The 16,487-nt window shown below is 48.3% G+C and overlaps 1 protein-coding gene across 8 annotated transcripts in view; it reads right to left on the bottom strand.

Moving 5' to 3' along the window:
• The window catches only part of UBE3B (ubiquitin protein ligase E3B), a 36,380-nt gene extending 19,924 nt beyond the window's left edge, over window positions 1–16,456 (bottom strand). The window contains exons 1-14 of one of the 8 annotated variants that reach the window (XM_073313119.1): window positions 16,230–16,456; window positions 13,268–13,381; window positions 13,089–13,182; window positions 11,872–12,041; window positions 11,640–11,760; window positions 10,399–10,458; window positions 9,932–10,036; window positions 9,734–9,830; window positions 9,052–9,137; window positions 7,174–7,256; window positions 5,990–6,095; window positions 4,211–4,331; window positions 1,107–1,284; window positions 689–858 (exon numbers count right to left, since the gene is read on the bottom strand). In XM_073313119.1, the coding sequence (XP_073169220.1) occupies window positions 689–858; window positions 1,107–1,284; window positions 4,211–4,331; window positions 5,990–6,095; window positions 7,174–7,256; window positions 9,052–9,137; window positions 9,734–9,830; window positions 9,932–10,036; window positions 10,399–10,458; window positions 11,640–11,760; window positions 11,872–12,032 (1,288 nt within the window). In that variant the 5' untranslated portion in view covers window positions 12,033–12,041; window positions 13,089–13,182; window positions 13,268–13,381; window positions 16,230–16,456. Of the gene's footprint in view, window positions 1–688; window positions 859–1,106; window positions 1,285–4,210; window positions 4,332–5,989; window positions 6,096–7,173; window positions 7,257–9,051; window positions 9,138–9,733; window positions 9,831–9,931; window positions 10,037–10,398; window positions 10,459–11,639; window positions 11,761–11,871; window positions 12,042–13,088; window positions 13,183–13,267; window positions 13,998–16,229 lie in introns of those variants that run through there. The other 7 variants (XM_073313121.1, XM_073313120.1, XM_073313123.1 and 4 more) reach the window with 7 other exon arrangements.
• Between the last annotated feature and the right edge of the window lie 31 nt (window positions 16,457–16,487).

The raw sequence follows: 16,487 nt of genomic DNA, 5'->3' as shown, positions 1-16,487 counted from the left end.
CAGTAACCAGTTAAGTGGGTCATGCCACAGAACTGCAGATTTCAGTGAATTCCCCGTGGCAGAAGGCTTTACAGGAACATTCTCCATTCCATAAACACCAAGACGTTCTCTGGTGACATGGAGATCATTCACAAATCGTTCTCTAGTTTCAAATGTTATCCAAATGTAATAGGAATCAGTAGTTAATATCTAGCACATAACTACAGTAGACTGAGTCAGCACAGTTATAGGGGGTTAGATTGAGAGACTGTGGCCCAGAAATTCCAGAGCTGTAATCCAGACTCTGCCAATGATTCCTTGTGAAACCACGGGAAAGTCACTTAACCTTGCTGTACGACAGTTTCCACCTGTGAAGCTGGGATACTATCCAACCACTCTAAGGTACCGAGACCCCAAGTAACAGGCTGTGTGGTCAGGATTACATTGTGCTTTTCATCTTCAAACCACATGAGAAACAATTCAAACCCTGCTTGGAAATAGGCAAGTGTCCCCAAGAAGATAAGTGACTTGCCAACATCACAGAGTAATCAGAACAGGGATCCGACCCCAGGAAGAACTTGCCTCTAGCTAGGTAATAGCAGGTGCTGCAAAAAACTACTCAAAGCCTTTGACTAAAGTGAACAAAGTCAATCTTCTGCCAGCAAGAGAGAGAAGACAGAGCCCATGCCCTGACCCGTACTGAACTGACTTTTCATGGGAAGGCTGTTCTGTGGGGAAGCAGTTTGCCCCAGCGGATAAGTCGGATCCTGAGTCTCCACCAGCTTCTTGTTGAGAACATCACTGAAGAGGATGCGAATTAGGTGGACTCCCCAGAGATGCTGCAACTGCTTTGTGAGCAGAGGCATGGACTCATTTAACCTAGAAGAAAAAAGTCAGGGGCAAGGGAGAGAAAGAGACAGGTTGTAACAATGGCTTTATCGCCTCTAACAAGCTGCATATGCATGTGGTGTTAAGGTTGTACAATTAAAATACAACTCAGGACATGCAAGGAGTTACAGTGACCACTCTGTCCGTCCTAACAGTGACAGAAGGTACTGCATGTGTAACCTGGTCAAGTTATAAATTAAATCTCAGAGTTACTTGTCTCAGAGATCCTGGTTACTTACCCATAATCCACAGTCTGGGAGAACCAGCCAAGGACAGGGTGCCAGTGCGTGAGGTTGGATTTCTTTTGCGACACATACTTCTGGCAGTAAGAGAGCATGTGAATAAGCACGCTCACAAAGTGAGCAGTCTCGTCCTCGAGCACTTTGTCATTCAAGGAGCCCAGATAAATGAGGTTACCTGAAAAAGAACCAGCAGCAGCCCTTTGAAGAGGAGCGCCATTTGCAAGAGAATTAGTATGACACCTTTACTGGAAATAGAAGGGGGTAGAGATCAGTCTCTCTCCACCACCTCTCCACTTCTCACCAGTGCAGGGCTGTACCCTACCCATCTGCTCCCCAGTGCTCCAGCCAGTCTGTTCATAATCCCCTCCTTGTCTGCGTGTTAATGCAACGCTGACTCAGTGCCTTCAGTAGTGACAGCAGGAAAGGGTAATTGTCAAAATCATCACTATGGGCTGCACCCTGCTCCCACTAAATTCAGTGGCAAAATTCCCCATTGACTTTCATGTTAACTTAGGACCTCTGTGATTCTCCAGTGTCTTAAAACGAATTGGGGGACTGAACGGGTTACAGAAACCAGGCCAAATTCAGGTCTGGCATAAGCAGGTGCAAGTAACAATGAGAGTAATTAACCATTGGAACAACTTTCCAAAGGTTAACAAATTTATTTGAGCTTAACTACTGGTAGCACCTTAGAGACTAACAAATTTATTTGAGCATAAGTACGTGTGGCACAAGTCCTCCTTTTCTTTTTGTGGATACAGACTAACATGGCTGCTACTCTGAAACCTTTCCAAAGGTTGTGATGGATTCTCCATAACTGACCATTTGTAGATCAAGACTGGATGGTTTTCTAAAAGATCTGCTCTAGGAATTCTTTTGGGGAAGCTCTATGGCTTACATAAGAGATCCATCTAGACAACCACAATGGACCCCTCTGGCCTTGGAATCCATAAAAATCTACAAAGTCAATGATGCTCAGTGAATACAGTGTTTTGGAAATGGCCCACCTGATGATCACTTTAGATAAGCTATTACCAGCAGGACAGTGGGGTGGGAGGAGGTATTGTTTCATATTCTCTGTGTATATATAAAGTCTGCTGCAGTTTCCACGATATGCATCTGATGAAGTGAGCTGTAGCTCACGAAAGCTTATGCTCTAATAAATTGGTTAGTCTCTAAGGTGCCACAAGTACTCCTTTTCTTTTTGCGAATACAGACTAACACGGCTGTTACTCTGAAACCTAGTGTTTTCACAGACACTGCCCTCGCTCACACTGGATTTGGATTAAGTCTCAAGAACCATTCCTTAAACAGATTCAGATCCAATTCAGTTGTCCAGTGACCAAAATTTGTCTCTTGCTCTCTGACGGTCGTTCATTGACTCTTTTCATAGCAGTCACTGGTTTCAGCCCAGTTTCCAGCACACACGTCACACACCAAGGTGATACTCTGTGATAGCACAGGAGATCCTCCCATAGCCATCTCATTTGTTTCCCACCAACACTTCATACGCAGCATTATATGAGAGAGAGCACTCCTAACAGTAGCCAGGATAGAGAATTTAGAGGCCATTCATATTCATGAATTACAACAGCTCCTCTAACTATTTCCACAGAGCTGATGTGAGCTCAGCAAGTTTCAGTAGCATTTCCATATAGGCAGGGTAATTTCATGTCTGCTGTATCAGTGTCTAAATGGAAAGCAAACTGAAATTATGATTTCCTGTTAGATCAAAACGACACATCTGTAGGAAGGGGTCTCTTTCTGAACCACCTTTCTCTGTTTCCTGGGTCTCTTAGCATGACCCTCTAGGTTCACTTAGTCCTGCCTCAGCACAGGGGGCTGGACTGGTTGACCTCTTGACGTCCCTCCCAGCCCTACATTTCTACACCTTACATTAAACCTGAAGTTAAGTGTCTTTCCAAACACACATGGCACAAGCGGTTTTAGAAACCACCCAAATGAGTCAAATCAGGAAATGTTGGACTTTAAAATCCAGAGTCCTTGACCCCAAGAGAGGAATTCAGATTTCACTCAAAGCAAAGAAAGACTCTTAAATTTCTCTTCTGTTGTGGAATATGCTCAGATTCCGGACACATGCTTGTAGGAGCAGAATTTTGTAATTGTACTATAAAAATTAATGTATAATTTGATTTCTCCTGCCAGTCACCCTTTTTAAATAGCAAAAAGGAATGACCCTCTGGGACTATGGGATTCTGTTTCCCATACCCATTACAAATCGGGCCCTTTTAGTTCTTTGTTTTAAGGTTTCGTTAGTAAAAGACAGAATCCTGTATTGTGTCTATATTAAGTAAATTAAAAAAATGTTGAAGGCCTGGGCCTCAATGTGAACTGTTTTGGTTATAAAATTTAGCAAGGTTTAATTTACAAAGTCGTTTTGCTCAATATAAAATACTGCTGTTTGTATTCTCAAAGGTCTTTATAAAAAACAGTTTGTGTAAATAAAAAATGCATGCATCCAAAAAAAAAAAAAAAAAGGTGTAAAGGCCATTGTCGAAACCAAATAATCAGGGGAAAAAAATAAAAAAATTTAACAAACTTATGAAAGCCAAAAAATCATCAATGCGCATCCATAACTAAGGGAAAGTAGACTGATGACCCTAAGGTGGAGGCTGGCACCCCTAAAAACAAAACAATTAATTAAATCAAAAGGACAAAATGGCTCTCTCAAAGGTGCTTTAAAATGTACCATCAATCTTAACATAAAAAAATAACACCAATTAAAAAGTAACCGGTCACAAACTAACACACCAAAATCCATAAACTTCAACAAACAAAAAAACACTATAAAAACAGGGTGCTTTGCCATGGGACTTTGGGTTCGTCTTGCCACTACTCCAAAAGCATCGGAACGCGACCGACAAAGCCTGGCTCCCTTCTGCGACCAATCTGGCTGGCCACTAAATTAATCCAAAAACTCTGGACTGGTAACTATAAACATCGACTGGCGGAACTATGTGCATGGTATGTGTGTGTAACTAAAAAGCATATGCTAACTGCTGTATTCTCAATAAATGCGGCGTTTTGCCTTCTCCGCTATAAAAAACTCTTGGGTGCTTTGTATAGCATAACATACTTACCCAATAAACAAAGAGTATGGCTTCCTTCTAAACACACGCAGACATCTCGGCACTGAGCCTCACGACTTAAAAATAAGATGAATTTGCGGAAAAGGTCATGGGATTCTATCACTGCCAGACGCTGAAAAACAGAATTGTTTTTAAATGATTGTGAAGTTGCAAGTTAAACGAACAGAGCGTCACACAAAAGCAGCTAGACCTGACACATCATCAGCAATTCGGGGTGTCTGTACATTCCAGTGAGCAATCACTGCGTTCAGGGGCTGCACAGGCTTCATGCCAAAGAATCACTTTAAAGAAGAGATCTCACAAGATCACAGGCATGTGGGGCCTGCCACAGGGGAGATCTGCAGGTGAACTGGGCATATTCGAACCAGTCGTAAGGATAACCTTCACCTGTCCTGAGTCTATGGCAGTTAAATGCCTGCATCCCCTGGAATTCACCAGCATGCTGTGAAAGGGAGCAGACAAACCACACGGTATTAGTGGGCAGTATATCACTGCTCAGTGAAGATCCCTCTCTCTGTGATAGATGATTTTGCAGCTCTTTGTTCACTCGCTCCCCAGTCAGAAATCACCATGGGGATGGAAGGACAAGGACACAAAAAATAAAATGTCCAGACTAAAAATAAAGAGAAGCCAAGGAGCCTCAGGTCACACACACAGCTGAACACATTAAGTAATAATTTACATCTAAAACTGTGCCACTTGCAGTTTCTCTAAACCATAGCGATGTCCAGAGTTGAGCGGATAAATCTCCATAACAATGTCCTATTCATCTGCATGCCCAGCTGAGCTGGAGGACGCTCTGCATTTATCAGTTGTTGCCACAGTATCTTATCTGGTAGGAAATGTGCACAGCACTCTAAATACCAACACAAAGCAAACCACTCCAACGGCTGCGAAAACAAAGACTTAAACCAGTTCTGAAAAACCAGCAAAAACAACACTCTGGCTTATTGTTATTTAATATTTGTATTATGGGAGCACCTAGTGGTACCATGAGATGTGGTTAAGGTGCATAACTACAAACGGGAAGATCACGGGTTCAAGTCTTGCTTGATCTCACACCAAAAGGCTGCCTCCAGTTCACGCAGCTGCAGAATGGGTACCTGATCCATCGGGTTAGGGTTGTCAAGGTGGTTGGATGTGATGCTGGCCATGTCACACCCTTATGTACCACAGGCTATGAAACTGATGTGCCTTGAGAGCATCAGCCCAATGAGCCATTGGCATGGTGGGAAGATTGACAAGAGGCTCCAATAGAAAATTGGGGCTTGGGTGTGCTAGGCACTCTGTAAGAGTCTCTGTCCCAAAGAGTACATGGTATACATACGACATTTTACAAATGGGGAAACTGAGATATGGAACAATTAAGTCATGCAGGGAGCCAGTGTCTGAGCCAGAAAAAGAGGCTAGATCTCCAGGGTCCTAATCCAAAGCATTAACTACAAGAGCATCCTTCCTGTCTGTTCTAGGGCTCTCCATGCCACTGCAGTTCAAGCTGTGCACAATTCTACTGAGCTCACTGAGGATCCTGTTGCAGACAGAATACTAAAACAGCTATACCAGCTTCCACAGCATTAGAAACCCAGGCTATGAAGGATGGGGAGGAACGTGTTTCCATTAGAAAAGGATTACATTTTACTGTCAACTTTTAAGAGGCTGATCTAACTCTTTACTCGCCATTATTTGTAACTGTACAGTTGCTGATGACTAATTACAGCATATTTGATGTGCCAAAGGGCTCAGGATTCTGTGATGGAGTAGCCCACGTACCTCAGGTGTTAGCGTAGCAAGGTGAGTCACGATAGCAGGCACTGACATGATATGGATCAGGAATGATCGCAAGAGATTGTCAGAAAACTGAGCAGCAACCACAGGGCTGAAGAGAGAAAAAAAAATACTTCAAACCTCAAGCTTTGTGTTTCCTAAGACATGCAGCCTTTCTATCAGAGAGTTTCAGAACTGGCTGATGCTTCTGTTCTCATTAAAGAGGTCAGTTTGAAAAGAATCAGCCCCCTATGGCTTCTGCTATCATGGCGATTTAGCAACATCCATCATGACCCCAGGGAATCAAAGAAAGCCAGGGGCAGGAGGCAATGTGGAGTCTTATTCCATAATACACAGCACCTCCCATGTCTCTAAAGAGCTCCATAAACGCTAACTAGATTAAACCTCACCACACTCCCATGAAGTAGATAAATAAGTAGTTCCCATTTACTCAGGCAAAGCTTAAGTGACCGATTCAAGACCAGTTTGAGTCTGGGGCAGGGTCAGAAATCACTCTACTCTTGCTGGAATGATCATCAGAAAATCAGATGTGAGCCTGTCCCATGATCCCAGAAATGATACTTATGGAAGGAAACCAGTTCAGAAAGTTAGCTCATGGAAGTCTTTAGGAATGCTCCTTGGGCACTGTGGTCTGACACCAAGTCAACTTCCCATGAAGAGATCTGGGCTTTGCAGATCTGAGTTTGGATTGTGCCTGGACTTTATTTTGAAATGCAGGGGGGTGTTTCTAGCTAGTCCCTCTTTGGGGGACACAATTTACACATGCAAATTGAAGTGTGAGCACAGATCTGATCATCTGCACCTCTACCTGACAGGCATCCATAAGTATGTAGTTAGAGGTGCACTGGCAGTTCATTGTGAGATGCAAATCACACTTGCAGAAAGAAGGCCCATTCCTTCAGATTATTTACCCAACACAGAAATACAGCATTCCAAGTCTAACCCCACAACTGATGTTTACAACGGATTTATAAACACTTAATTTTAGGGGTACAGAGTAGGAAAAAAATCAAGCCCTCCACCTAAATTATCATGCACTAATACGACAAACTCACAGACAGATACAAAGAGAGAAACACAATGAGAAACTGGCAGGGCAAGAGGTCTTCAGACAGACACTAAAAGCAGCTTTGACTACATATCACCCCAAGCTGCTTTTGCTGCCTTACCGCAATGCAAGAGAAAAGATTGCAGTTAAAGTGCCTTTGGACAGGGATGGTCTGGATCTTGCCAAGCCATTTGTTAGCAAAATCTGAAAAGAAAATTGCAACTTTGGTTAGAGAAAGAATCCAACTGTGTTCTTGAAGGGCACTGTCACTTTCAAGAGATATAAAAAGAAATTAGAGAGAGTGCTGCTTTAATGTGGTTGTTACAAGTCACTGGCCTGGATCAGAGCGTTTCTGTTCCAGGTACTGGCAGCACAGAGAAACTGCATTCAAAGAGGTTTGCTATGATCACACTTGCCAATTTAATAGGGCCTTTCTTCAGAGGGTCTCAAGGCCCTTTATAATCCATAAGCAAGCCTTGCAACAACCCTCTGAAAGACAGGCGCCCCCCCCCCCCCCATTTTACAGATGGAAAAAAGTGAGGCACAGAACAGCAAAGAAAACTGCCTAAAATCACACACAAATTCAATGTCAGGGCTGGGAACAGAATTCAAGACTCCTGACTCCTAGTTCTGTATTTTAACCAGCTGCACTGCACTGCACTGCTGCCTTCCATCTCCTAATGAGATGATGAAATGGAATTTAGATTAAATATTGCTCATGGAAAGGAAGGGAGGGGGAGTTTTTTTGGTTTACCGACTGACGCTCTGGACCTTGGCGGAACACCCAGCACCCCCATGTTCATCCTTGTAAAATGATTGTGTGGCATCCAATGCAAAGTTTGTCATGCCAGCCGTCTTCAGAAGGCTCATGATGCACTGAGCATTGTTGTTACAGTAATGTTACAGGTTATCATTTCATGTATGCAGTTATTAGGCTGAAAATGTGTCCTCATGGCTTAAAGTAAGCCCAGGCAAAAACTCTCCAAGAGCAGAGAGGCAGTTCACACCTAATCAGGACAAGTATGGGACAAACCCAGCCCAGCCTCACAGGAACAAAGGACGCTGGCCTAGGCAGCAACAAAAGAATCTGTTAGTCTCTCGAGGGACTCACCCCCCTTCCTTTGGTCAGTTTGGAACTGCGATGAGGTAATGCTCACCTGACTCTGCAGGGGGCGGAAAAGCCAAGAGGGAAGAAAGGACATGATAAAAGGGAGAGACATTTGCCATGCTCTCTCTCTCTTCCACCTATATCTACAGACACCACCACCACCAAGCAACTGAAGCGCTGATCAAAGGAGAGGGCCTGGCTAAAGAGCAACCAGCCAGTCTGTGGTGAGAAGCATCTAAGTTTGTAAGGACATTGAAAGTATTAAGATCAGCTTAGAATGCGTTTTGCTTTTATTTCATTTGACCAAATCTGACTTGTTATGTTTTGGCTTATAATCACTTAAAATCTATCTTTATAGTTAATACATCTGTTTGTTTATTTTACCTGAAGCAGTGCGTTTGGTTTGAAGCATGACAGAAGCTCCCCTTGGGATAACAGGCCTGGTACATATCTATTTCTTTGTTAAATTGACAAACTCATACAAACTTGCAGTGTCCAGCAGGCATAACTGGACACTGCAAGACGGAGGTTCCTAGGTTATGTCTGGGACCGGAGATATTGGCTAGTGTCATTTGGTTGCAAGTAGCTGGGAGCAGCTTACATGCCAGAGGCTGTGCGTGGACAGCCCAGGAGGGGGGTTCTCACAGCAGAGCATAGTAAGGCTGGCTCCCAGAGTCAAGGACTGGAGTGACCAAGCAGATCACCGGTCTGGATAACACCAGAGGGAAACGTCACACCGACCATAAGCAAAGTATTCTCAGAGGGAGTCACTGCCAATACATGCCCAACCCAAGCATGAAACAACACGTCTGGAGAATCTTAGAATTTAGTTAAGGCAGAAAGCACTGCAGGGTTTGAAAAGCATATCAACTATTATAATCACAAACAAACCTGCAGCACAGAATAAAATCCCTTCTGATTGAGATGTCCCATGATATTTGCACAGATGTGGTTCATGGCAGGTCGCAGGGTTTCTCCTGCGAGGACAAAATAATGACATTTCTGAGAATTATTTTTGTGTCATATAATCTATATGAACTGTAGTCCTACATTGTGAATTATGACAAACTTCTATTAACACCTTCATTCCCAGACACATCGTAACCCTACACAAAACACTGAGTTTAGTAGCTTTTGGGGATATTTTAGACACTGAAATTGAATTTAAATAGCATGTTTAGAGTTTTTTCAGTTGACTTCCATAAGACTTCTTCAGGGTCAATCTTTTCATGAGTACAATTAAAGAAGATATTTTTGATGGATTCAAGAGAGCTGGAAGTCATCATACCCTTACATCAAGGAAGCTTTTGATCCACATGACAATGGAGCATTATGAGAGAGCAGCACTAGTGATTGAACTATTATGATCTTAGGGGGAAGTCTCCTCTCTGATCCACAGTATGGATCTCTGTTGCTCAGTCTGCACAGAACGAATCATATAGCTTGGCAGTGCATACGAGAGAAGAAAAATATTCCCTTTCTGCAGCCCAAGCCAGAAGACTTTAAAACAAAGAGAAAGAAGAAAGGTCTGGATTGGTGGCTACAACAGGGTTTTGGAAAGAGCCACACAGACCTTTTCCCCGAAGTATTTTCCACGTGGAAGTGTCTGTGAACGTAACAAGCATCGTGAGGTGCAAAGTGACCAGTTTCGAGTCTTGTAGGATGTCAGGCTGGAATAACAAGAACATCAACATTAATAAATCAAGTCTACAATACTAAAAAGTGTGAAACCACAAGAAACACAGAACTAAAACCAATGAAAGATTTTTACCTTAAGCTGTTTGAGAAACTCACAGCAAAACCACAAGATGTCCTTGATCTGTTTGATCCACAAGAGTGTAAGATCCTTAGAAAGTGCTAGTGACACATACCACACCTACAGGCAAAGAACAGGAGAAATTTGTGGTAACTTTTTCTGTTCTGTTGCTTTTCCAGAAGCAGTGTAATAAAACTACTTCCACAGGCCACGCAGATCCCAGCACTGGACCAGAATTACCCCGCCCCCGGTAATGACTAGGTCAGCTGTAAATTGTACCATGCGGGAAATGCTCTTTTGACCCTTGTGGATCCATGTAGCTATCCTGGGTTCTTCTATGGGGTTTATCAACATATAAAAACAATCCACCATGGAATATAAGTGACACGTGAGTGTCTCTCACTCTTGATATTTCAGATCAGTGAACTTTTAAAAAAAATAAACCTAAATCCTCAATCCCCTTACAAAGTTGACCTGCTGACCTTGGGCTCATTCTCAACATCCATACTATTCAGGATACAGCGACACAACTTTTCAAGCCTCTGTAAAGAAAGCGAGATATGTTAGTGTACTTCCCATGCCCCACAAGTACAGTCAGTTACTTGGGAAAAACTGTTAAAAAACGCATATTACGGGAAATAAAGGCCTTCCACCCTAGAAGCAACTGAAGCTCCGCTGAGACCAGCAGCTTGTCTTTGGCAGTGGTGGCCAATACCGGTGGGCTAAGAGGAAGGAAAAACCCATTGATATATATAATTGCTCCCTTTTAGATTACAGATTGAGTTTGATTACATTTGCCTTGCTTGCAAGTTACCCAGTGAGACTCCCAACCACTCTAAGCTCTATGACATCACTCCCACACGGGACAGGAATTTCAGGATTCTCAGGAAGCAGAACGGAAAAGAATCCAGAGTACTCCTTGGCCTCAGAAGGGATCCGTTTACTCCTAGGGTGACACTTCAATGATGTAATTAGTTACCGTAACACAGGGGCCAAACAACATTGTGGCACCAAGGACTGGTGGGGGAGGAGAGCAAACATGCCTGGAGCTCTGGGAACTGTATGTCACACTAAGTATACATTTACAATCAGATATAAGTACTACAACAACATTTGATGTACTTATATTTCTCTTGACAGAACAGAAATTGCTCGGGAAAGAGGCAACTGGGAACAACATACAGCTGAACAGATTTAATACAAGTTAACATGGCCACTCACCCTCACAGTGCCTTTTACCCTGACTGGCTTTCACAACTCCCCTGGGAGGCACGTATTAATATTATCTCAATTTTGCAGATGGAAAGACTGAAGCTGGGCTATTAGGGCTTTGTCTTCACTGCAAAGTTAACTCAGGCTCTTATTTGAGTGTTGCCCCTAACCAGAGTCCAAGGAACACACACAACCCTCTGCTTGAGTGTGATGGTGCTTTACACCAGAGCTAGCTGGCCCATCGGGTGCGTTAGTAAATGACTTGCTCAAATTAACTGAGTGTCAGAGCCAGGACTAAACACTCGGGAGTTCTCGACTCTCAGTCCTGCTGTCTCCCCGCTGTCCTCACCATGGCATTACAAGACAAAAGGAGCTGCAGGTCACGCTCTGAACCCTCCATGTTGTAACAACCCATTTGACAAGCCAAGTAACAGTTCATATATATTAAACATATAGAATACATTTTTAATCTGAGGGGGGGGGGGGAAATGTGTCACAGCAGCAGCTTTACCTCTTTGTCCTCTTTAATTCTGAAAATAAACAGCAGTTTCCTGGAAATTTTGAAGATGGAAAGTGCACTTCTTTTACTGGGAGCAGATTCATTTATTTCAAAGAAATCCTCCACTTCTCTCCTGGGAAGGAGGAGGAATCAAATGTTGAGCGTTTTAAAAAGCCACAGTCATCTACAGAAAGAGCTCAGTTCGCAACAAGCAACAAAGCCCGCGGGGTGGAATTTCACACACCTGATCTCCCTCTGCAGCCTGCATCGACAAAGAAACCTCCTGATCAGGGCTTGGATCTGAATGGCGGCTCTCTCTCTCTCTTTCAGCTCTCTCCGCTCCTCACGGGCCTGACGCGCTTTATCGAGGAACTGGGCTTTGGACGACTGTGCTGTACCGAACATTTTTGCAACCTTCCACAAAGATGAGATCGGGGAGAGAAAGAAGGTGTTACCTGGATGTTAGAATACATGCAGCAAGTGTGTTTAGGGAGTTGGGAGTGATATGGACACAACATATAGCCCCAGGGCAGGTGTGCATGAAGGGGCAATTCCCTACATCGCTCCAAGAGACCGGCTTTGGTTGGTTTGGACAGGCTATGTCCGCCTTTAGACAGAGGAAATGACGTGTCCACAGAACACAGAGCATGAGATAGAGAAAAATGGGGCCCCAAAGTACAACACACATGGGGTACCAAAAGTGCGACATGTCAGCAGCAGAGTTAAGGGGAAAACAAGAACAGGACTGGTACCAGAACTCCATCAGCCAGCACATTTGCCTCTCCTACTTCCAAATCTCCGCCTCACCCCCACCGGCTTGTCATGTTCCCACATCAGCTTTCATTAGAGTCTATAGAGAATTCTGAAGGGCAGGGGAACAAGGGTGGATAACAACAGAACTGTCTAAAATAAAAATAAAGGAGGTGATGGAAGGACCCAGTTTGTCCAAGTGGAATTACCCCAGTTTAGACCATGAAACAGCTGTCAAGCATGTTGGGAACCTCCCAGTGTCCCCTTTGGTAAATGGGGACTATATAGCATCTTTCTTTGTAGGAAACTTCCCCATTACCTCCCCAATTCATGGCCCTGTAGTGGGTTGACCTGTCCTTCTAGTGAGGGAAGGCTGGAGGCTAGTCCTTCCAGAAAGCCACTTTTGGTAGGGATAAGGTCACTCATGACCCTAAATGTGCTGCTTCCACCATGCTCCCAGCCAAGGAAGAAAGAGGCTGAAACAGGTCCTGAACTCAGCTACCTCAACGTGATAGAATGTTGCTCTGCCCCTATACCATCTAGACTGGCCCACTCTATTGCATCTGTGACAGACGAATTGCTTGGTAAATATTTAGAGACAGTTTCAATATTTATGGAGCCTTCAAAGCTAAGATGCATTTGATGCGTACATTTCTACTGTGTGAATATTAAAGGCAAAGAATTTTTATAAAAACTTTACACAAAACTCACCTGAGGATTTGCTTCTGAAGAAGAAACTGATACTCATCCATATACAAACATGATCCACATCTGCTCTGACTTCAAATATAATCTCCCTTTGTCTCTGTAGAGACAAACCAATCAATTCTAGATACTGTGGGGGACTATTAATTTCATTTGTTGTTCTAGATGTCTTTGGCTGTACTCACCTACCCAATCACCCAGCAGCCACTCAGGGAGAAATACTGGACAAACCTCAAAACACAGAAAGGTGCATCATGGTTTTGGTCCACCTGCTACAAGTGATAGGTCTCAAAGCTGCTCTGGGGAAGTAAAGAAAAAGTTTCTATCTCATGTAAAACTCTTCTATCAGAATTTCCATGTCAATAATTTCATAGCAAAGCCTGACAAATAGGATAACAAGAACAAAACACCAGGATTAAGATTATTATGAATATTAACTAATTTCTTTCACTAAATCTCCCTGTATACATCTAATCCACCTGTCACCATATCTGGCTACAAGGCAACCTCAGAGTTTCACAAGCCTTTTAACAGAGTTCCCAGCTAAAAGAATGTGTCACACAGAATCAAGCACCCCTCCTCCCAAACATACCAGCTTTTGATCCCTCATGTTCTGCTCACCCCTTAGCACCAAGTGCCCCCAGATGCTCTACTCACATACGCTCCAACACACAAGGTACTTCCCTGCCCCCATACACCACTTCCATGAAAATGTTGCAACTCTATCCCCAGATCACCTCCTTCTCCCAGCACCAGATCACCCTGCCCCCAGGACCCCGCAGCACCAGGTCACCCACCAGGACTCCCCAGACCAGGTCAACTCCCATCCCCATCCCCCAGCACACTCCCTTCACTCCCAGGACCCGGCAGCACACAGCCCTCCCATCCCAGCACCAGGTCACCCACCGCCTCCCTGCTCCCAGGATCCCCCAGCACACTGCTTTTCCCACACACACAAATGCCCTCCAGGATCCCCCAGCACACCACTTTTCCCTCCCCCACACCAGGATCCCCCAGCACACCGCCTTCCCCCCCCCCGACACACCCTCCAGGATCCCCCAGCAAACCGCCTCCCCCCCCGACACACCCTCCAGGATCCCCCAGCACACCGCCTTCCCCCCCCGACACACCCTCCAGGATCCCCCAGCACACCGCCTTCCCCCCCCACACACACCCTCCAGGATCCCCCAGCACACCGCCTTCCCCCCGACACACACACCCCCCCTCCAGGATCCCCCAGCACACCACCTTCCCCCCCCCACACCCTCCAGGATCCCCCAGTACACCGCTTTCCCCCACACACACACACCCTCCAGGATCCCCCAGCACACCGCCCTCCCCCCCCACACACCCTCCAGGATCCCCCAGCACACCGCCCTCCCCCCCCACACACCCTCCAGGATCCCCCAGCACACCGCCTTCCCCCCCCCAACACACCCTCCAGGATCCCCCAGCACACCGCCTTCCCCCCCCCAACACACCCTCCAGGATCCCCCAGCACACCGCCCTCCCCCCCCACACACCCTCCAGGATCCCCCAGCACACCGCCTTCCCCCCCACACACACCCTCCAGGATCCCCCAGCACACCGCCTTCCCCCCCCCACACCCTCCAGGATCCCCCAGCACACCGCCCTCCCCCCCCCCACACCCTCCAGGATCCCCCAGCACACCGCCTTCCCCCCCCACACACACACACCCTCCAGGATCCCCCAGCACACCGCCTTCCCCCCCCCACACACACACACCCTCCAGGATCCCCCAGCACCCCGCCTTCCCCCCCCACACCCTCCAGGATCCCCCAGCACACCGCCTTCCCCCCCCACACACACACACCCTCCAGGATCCCCCAGCACACCGCCCTCCCCCCCCCACACCCTCCAGGATCCCCCAGCACACCGCCCTCCCCCCCCCCACACCCTCCAGGATCCCCCAGCACACCGCCCTCCCCCCCCCACACCCTCCAGGATCCCCCAGCACACCGCCTTCCCCCCCCACACACACACACCCTCCAGGATCCCCCAGCACACCGCCCTCCCCCCCCACACCCTCCAGGATCCCCCAGCACACCGCCTCCCCCCACACACACACCCTCCAGGATCCCCCAGCACACCGCCTTCCCCCCCCCCAACACACCCTCCAGGATCCCCCAGCACACCGCCCTCCCCCCCCCACACACACCCTCCAGGATCCCCCAGCACACCGCCTTCCCCCCCCCCACACCCTCCAGGATCCCCCAGCACACCGCCCTCCCCCCCCACACACCCTCCAGGATCCCCCAGCACACCGCCTTCCCCCCACACACACCCTCCAGGATCCCCCAGCACACCGCCTTCCCCCCACACACACCCTCCAGGATCCCCCAGCACACCGCCCTCCCCCCCCCCGAACCCCCCAGCACACCGCCCTCCCCCCCCCACACCCTCCAGGATCCCCCAGCACACCGCCCTCCCCCCCCCACACACACCCTCCAGGATCCCCCAGCACACCGCCTTCCCCCCACACACACCCTCCAGGATCCCCCAGCACACCGCCCTCCCCCCCCACACACCCTCCAGGATCCCCCAGCACACCGCCTTCCCCCCACACACACCCTCCAGGATCCCCCAGCACACCGCCTTCCCCCCACACACACCCTCCAGGATCCCCCAGCACACCGCCCTCCCCCCCCCCGAACCCCCCAGCACACCGCCCTCCCCCCCCCACACCCTCCAGGACCCCCCAGCACACCGCCTTCCCCCCACACACACCCTCCAGGATCCCCCAGCACACCGCCCTCCCCCCCACACACACCCTCCAGGATCCCCCAGCACACCGCCCTCCCCCCCACACACACCCTCCAGGATCCCCCAGCACACCGCCTTCCCCCCCCGACACACCCTCCAGGATCCCCCAGCACACCGCCCTCCCCCCCCACACACCCTCCAGGATCCCCCAGCACACCGCCCTCCCCCCCCCGAACCCCTCAGCACACCGCCCTCCCCCCCCCACACCCTCCAGGACCCCCCAGCACACCGCCCTCCCCCCCCCCGACACACCCTCCAGGACCCCCCAGCAAACCGCCTCCCCCCCCGACACACCCTCCAGGACCCCCCAGCACACCCGCCCCCCGACACCCTGGCCCAGACCCCGCTGAGCAGCCGCCTCACATGCCCGCCCCTCAGCGCGGCCGGGGCCGCCTCCGCGAACGCCCGGGGCGAGGGGGGGGCAGCGCCAGGCCGGGGCCGCCGCCTGTGCGCCGCGCTTAGCGACCCGCCCGGGAACGCGGGCCCGGCTCAGCCAGGGGCCCCGCGAACCGCTCCCGGGGGCGCGGGGGCCCCGCCAGCCCTGGCCCCCCGGGCTCGCCGCCTCCCGTGCCGCAGCGGGCGGGCCGAGGGGCGCGGGCGGGCCCGCGGGCCCCGCGCTTT

Source organism: Lepidochelys kempii, chromosome 15, assembly GCF_965140265.1.
Source record: "Lepidochelys kempii isolate rLepKem1 chromosome 15, rLepKem1.hap2, whole genome shotgun sequence".
Taxonomy (NCBI): domain Eukaryota; kingdom Metazoa; phylum Chordata; order Testudines; family Cheloniidae; genus Lepidochelys; species Lepidochelys kempii.
Note: the sequence above shows the minus strand (reverse complement) of the source record. Positions and strands in the feature narration are given on the sequence as shown.